The sequence below is a fragment of the Porites lutea genome, chromosome 2 (genome assembly GCF_958299795.1).
Source record: "Porites lutea chromosome 2, jaPorLute2.1, whole genome shotgun sequence".
In the NCBI taxonomy this organism is placed as follows: Eukaryota; Metazoa; Cnidaria; class Anthozoa; order Scleractinia; family Poritidae; genus Porites; species Porites lutea.
Window position 1 is genome coordinate 26,247,744 of NC_133202.1, and position 5,720 is coordinate 26,253,463.

The 5,720-nt window shown below is 37.6% G+C and overlaps 1 protein-coding gene across 1 annotated transcript; it reads right to left on the reverse strand.

Annotated features, from left to right (window-relative positions):
* Positions 1 to 2,591: 2,591 nt before the first annotated feature.
* LOC140928141 (collagen triple helix repeat-containing protein 1-like) lies at positions 2,592 to 3,659 on the reverse strand. Its single transcript, XM_073377854.1, has 2 exons — positions 3,337 to 3,659; positions 2,592 to 2,986 (listed from the first exon to the last, which is right to left on the reverse strand). Exons 1-2 carry the CDS (start codon positions 3,616 to 3,618, stop codon positions 2,630 to 2,632), a joined length of 639 nt encoding a protein of 212 aa, XP_073233955.1. The 5' UTR covers positions 3,619 to 3,659; the 3' UTR covers positions 2,592 to 2,629.
* Positions 3,660 to 5,720: the final 2,061 nt, after the last annotated feature.

Here is a 5,720-nt window from a genome sequence, read left to right on the forward strand (position 1 = left end):
CTGAAGAAAATGTGTAAAAATAAATCAAGTGTTACATGGTAATGAAATCAAGTATTCACTAAACATTTTAACAGAGAACATAATAAAATACATGAGATATTTACAATTTGTCCTGGTTTCCAACCACTGTTTAGTTAGTCTACCCACTGAAAACTGGATTGAAAAAAAAAATTTTCTTGGAGGTACAACTTTTTTTTAACAGACGTAGCTTCCTATCTGCTATAAATTTGATAATTAAATTCTGTCTGCTGTTTGGTCTCAATCAATGTTCACGTCCGAACAGGTTTGAAGAATTCGAACAGAGCGTATACATTTTAATAGGTTTCTCAGTTTCTAATACAGCTTGTTATTCGCTATCTCAGATGCCTTGTTATATTCTGATTTGTCCAATAGCAGAAAGCCATATATCTTGAAATAGTATAGTCACGTTTTCGTTCTTGGGAGATTTATTTGCGTCACCAAGATGAAGCAGAGAGCGGGGATATTTACCGTACTCATAAGTTAGTGTATTTTTTAGACCACAGGCCTCCCAAGCTCACACGTTACGAGTGTGGAATGTACTTATGTTGTCAACGTACACTCTGTTGAGTGTGGTAAGATTGTTTCTGTAAAATATAAAACCCCACACGTTTGTATGACGTAATCAGCACTGATTAATAGGCACAGCAGACTGCACAAAACCGAGAACCAAATTAATGGTTTATAACTCGGTCGGATATCATTCTGTTTGTTATATCTTCTTGTTTACTATACCTTCAGCTTTATATAAGGCAAAGCAACAAAATATACATATAAAAAGCGTCGCTCCATTAGTGTCACGGCAAAATTTTCTTATTGAATATTTTAAAATCATACTGGTACATGACACTACTGGAGTGACCAACCGAGCGAAACAGTTGACAGACTTGACACATATTGTTATGAGTTTCCCCTAGGGGCAAATTGATCGTAATGTTACTTTAAACAATGTAAATTCATCATTTGCTTCACTCGATTTCGCCTGTCTAGAACTTCTTTTGTTGATTTCAATTGGTTTTCACTATACTTTCACTATATGGTGAGGATATTAGTAAACAAATGCGCTGAAAATTAAGGAAATTAATTGATTTTATAGTTGTGAACTGAAGACTGTTAGTGTTCAAGATGGATCTAGTTTAAAAGAAAAAAGAGGAAATTTACCGCTAGAAAGCAACGGGAGCATTAAATTAAATCTTATCATTTTTGTAAATACATCTAAGGAATGAGAAAGTATCATACAGATCATACGGAGAAGAATTTCAGCATGACTTTTTAATTGACTAAAATTAAACTTCTGGGGTTTTACGGTAGTGATTTGAAAGATACCAATGAAGGGCAAGGTGTCTTCTGGCCTTATAACAAAGCGCGGCCAATTCGCTCAGGGTTATGTGTTGCTAGCGGTGTGTTATTTCGTCCCAGACAAAAAGCGTAGGGAAGAGTGCATTTAGACTGGACAGTGCTACTGAGCAGTCTTCTTGAGAAACTCATTAGGAAAGTCCATGGACCGTATGGGGATACTAATGAAGATGATGATTTGAATTGCGGAAATACAAAAACCTAAATGCAAATACGATCATTGCAGTTATGATGGTTAATTTGAAACTGCTTTTCAGTTCAGCTATCACAACTGCAATGATCATACCGTCAATTAAGTTATCGAATAATATAACCAGGATAAAAGCATTAATTTTTCCGGACATGAAATATGTTGTAATTACACGTGGGGTCGTTTGAAAAGTCCAGGAGCCGCAAGAAGTAAAATTTCTGATGCCGAGCAAAAATATCACCGCTTGCGGCTCCTCGTGTCAACATTTTGTGGGCTGCCCTTTTCATAGTTTTTGAAATTTATTAATTCAGTCAAGGAACTATACCACAATTGTTTGGAACCCTATAGGAACGGCTTGCATTAGGAAAAATAACCCTAAAATATAATGGTTCAGAGCCGGCCTAAACAATAAGTGGATACCTTACATTACCTTTCTATAGACCGTTTTCACTCACGTGGTCAGCAGCTATGCTTATTTCTTGGGACAAAAGAAAGTTTTTAAAATAGAAAAGAGTTCAACTCCCACAGGAATTGTTTCTGTTCACCAATATGGCCCGCGTGACGTCATATGAAAACGATTTATAGTTTAAATTTTGCTTACGACCTTTTCCATGTATGAAATATAGATAAAATCTACAAACGACCGAAAATTTTGATTCAGGTGTAGGAATATGTACGATGTAAGATCAACATTTTCATTTCGTTGTTGTGTTGTTTTGTCTTTTAAGGTTATTTGTCAATGCTCTTGTTACAGATCAACACTGTACACATTTGCATTTGTCAACAGCGTTTGCGCTTCCCAAACCCACATATTCGTGAATATTGCTATGTCATTTAACGTTGAGGTACGAGCTTAAAACGTAGCAAAGAAAGCAGGTGACAACGCTACTGAACAAAACTTCCTCCATATAAGTGAGACTTTCAAGACACTAAAAGGCAATTTGACTGACTTGTTCAGTTTTTTATTAAGTAATCAAACATTGATCATGATTACCTTACCCAGTCATTACATATCTGCTAACAACCTTATGTTTTAAAACGTCCAGATAATCACATGACTCGTAGTTACTGCTGGGCTTTTGGCACTTCTTCAATGAAGATACGACTCAGTGAATGCCAACCAGTCTGGGCGTCAGCAAGCTTATGGCCTGAGACGCACTTTCCAACCCAGAATCCCACTCTAACCTTTACTTTCTGAACGTTATTGCAGTGACCTTCAATGTGGCGGTGAAGATGAAGATTGTGGTTTCGGCCTGTTTCCAAGTAGAATGCACCGTCAATAGTTCCTGGAGAGCTGCACTCGGCTCCATTGAAGGTGAAATACCAGCGACTACAACAGTTGTCACATTTGGCATACCTGAGGTTACCAGCATAGTAGACATGGAGGGAAGAGCCCGCGTATTTCTTTACAAAGTCACAGTTCTGAAGAACATATAAAGAAAGTAAACAGCATCTGTATTGTATTGTATTTTTATTTATGTATCTATTTAGACTAATTTAATAATACAAGGTGTTTTGACAAAAAAAAAAAAAAACTACACGTACTACATAGGGTTAGCAAAGAAATTAAGAATGAAGAAGGGCACAGTATAATAAAACTAAAAATGGCCCTTTAACAAAAAACTACGTAGCTTCAAAAGACGCGGCCATTATCTTCGCTGACCGCTGACCAAAGCGGCATTTTGGCAATCAATCATTTCAGTAAAAATTAGTTTCTTTGAGCTAATAGAATATTATTTAACTTGGGTAACAAAGTGACGATCCGCACTTACATATATCAATCCTGAATCTGTGTCGTCTCCCTTTTTCCAAGCGCACTCCTTCCAGTTCATGTGTGAAGCCAGTCGTGTCGTTCCACTGTCACCTTTGTCTCCTCGCTGTCCTTTTTGTCCGGCGGAACCCTGGATCCCAGGTTCTCCCTTTGCTCCTTTTTTTCCATCAGCACCACGTGGTCCCTGGGTCCCAGTTTTCCCCGGGCTGCCCAGGTCTCCTTTGGCTCCATCTCGACCAGGTGCCCCAGGGGCTCCTGGGACACATGTCATGTATGTCCACATCCCGGTTTGTCCACCATTATTACAAGATGGGCAAGATTGAACAGGCTGCCAAAAATAGAAAAAGTCAATGATAAACTGCTACTGTAGTAGCTCCTCACAATTTTACCTGTCATCTAGTGTTTCAATCCAGGCCAGGAAGTAGTTTCTTAATTTTTCAAGTTTTAATTTGGGTTTTTTAATGTAATCGCTAATTGTGATTGCGATATAATACGTCATTCCTAGTTTTCTCTATAACGTTATTTAACTGTAATAACAAAAATGTGTAGTGGCAATATCTGATATATAGTTACCTTCTTGGTGTCCGGTGGTTTGTTGTCCTTAGCAAAGCAGAAACCAGCCGTGAGCGAAAAAATCAGTATAAACAATATGGTGGTCACTTTAACTCGTGATCGCATCATCAAGGTCTTCTAACTTGTGCACTAGAATTGAAGTTTGATCATGATATGAAATATCTTGAGTAGGTCAAACGAAAACACAACGAACATGATTAACACTTAGCAGATATTGAATGTGGCTGTGTAGGATCTGAAGAATTATACAGATCGAGGAGGATGTTATCCACCGAGGCTGAAGGCTCTAATCCCCCCCCCCCCCCCCTCTTAAATTCTTCATAACCAACTGGCGCTTACCATATTTGGTCAGGTAATGGGCTCCTGAGTTGGTGTATCGGAAAAAAAGGCCGCTAGGGCTAGACCATCGCCAAGCCACCAAGCGGTACATTCACGAGTGAACTAAAACAACTGGCGTTCACGGCTATCCATAGACAAAGTAGCTTATTTCTGACTAAATTGAACGGAAGAAATACAAGAATGCGCTAAACATATCGCTCGATGAATTTCATCTTCATCAAGGAGTATCTGCAAGGACAAACGAACATCTGTTTTTGAAACCGTACCGAGAAATAGGCCAAAGGTTTGAAGAAAGTCTACCAGGAGGTAATCTTGTTCAGAACTCAGAAATATTGTAAATGATTAATATTACACTTTATATTTAAGGTATGCCTTGGAAAAAGGAACGGTTTAAAAAATGCATCTATGACTGTTACAGCGTCTTTTGAAGTTAACTTACCTTCGTTTTACGATTGCCAAAGCCAAATGATAGCAATGATTATCGTTACCGGTTAATTTATTTCCGCTCTTGCAATAATTACTTAACTTTTCATGTTGTTAAAACAAGTTTGAACGAAATCCGATCCCCCAATCATTACATGTCACGTCTAACAGACTTCGAGCATTTTGATTGGTTCTTTTGGCTTAACAAGAGAAATTCGTGTTTTGTGTTTTTTAGGAACTGAGTTCCTGTGCATGTGCAAATCATGGTTTTGTTCCAAGGTCAAAAATCTATCAGCCACAACATCATTTATTACATTTATTAAAATTTTATTACGTGTAAGATCTATTCCTTGGTATATAGCTCAATAGTCGGGCAATCTTCTGTACCGGTGATGCAGCTTCACGAGGATGCATGACCGTCTGCTCGTCACCTTTTTGGGCAGTGGGAAAGAAATTAAACCGGTGACAGGTTGCAAGACTCAGTCTAAGCATAATCTGTCGTTCTTTAGATTGGGATTTCTTTTATACAATATTACTGTAAACCCAAGCGAAGTACAATTAGAAGTTGCTGAAAAACAAGAGCAAAAGAAATTACAATTAAAGTTCTTCTGTCGTTCATTTCTGTATCCAGAATAAAGCACAGAATTTATCCAAAAACAAATTTGAAAAGTTCTCTTTGTGAAGGTCAACACAACAGTATATCCTGTTAAGAAATGTTGCAATCATTCTGTAGTATTTAAGAATTGTTCGATGCAGACGCTTAACATGAATCATGTTTTATAGTATCACTGGACTCTGAAAATCCTTTCCTTTTTTACCATGTTAAGTTATTGTTAAAAACTGCTTATTAACATTGTACCCGCTTAAATTGTTCTGTACATTTACATTGAAAAGTCATTCCTAATCTAATCCGTGACAAATTACTATGGGCCGGAGGAGATATAGAACGCTTGGCGCATATATGATTTACCTTGTTTGCCATATGTTTTCGTTCCTCATCTGGTCATCTGTCTTCATGAAAGTTATGAGAACGGGAAGAGAAGAAATAGG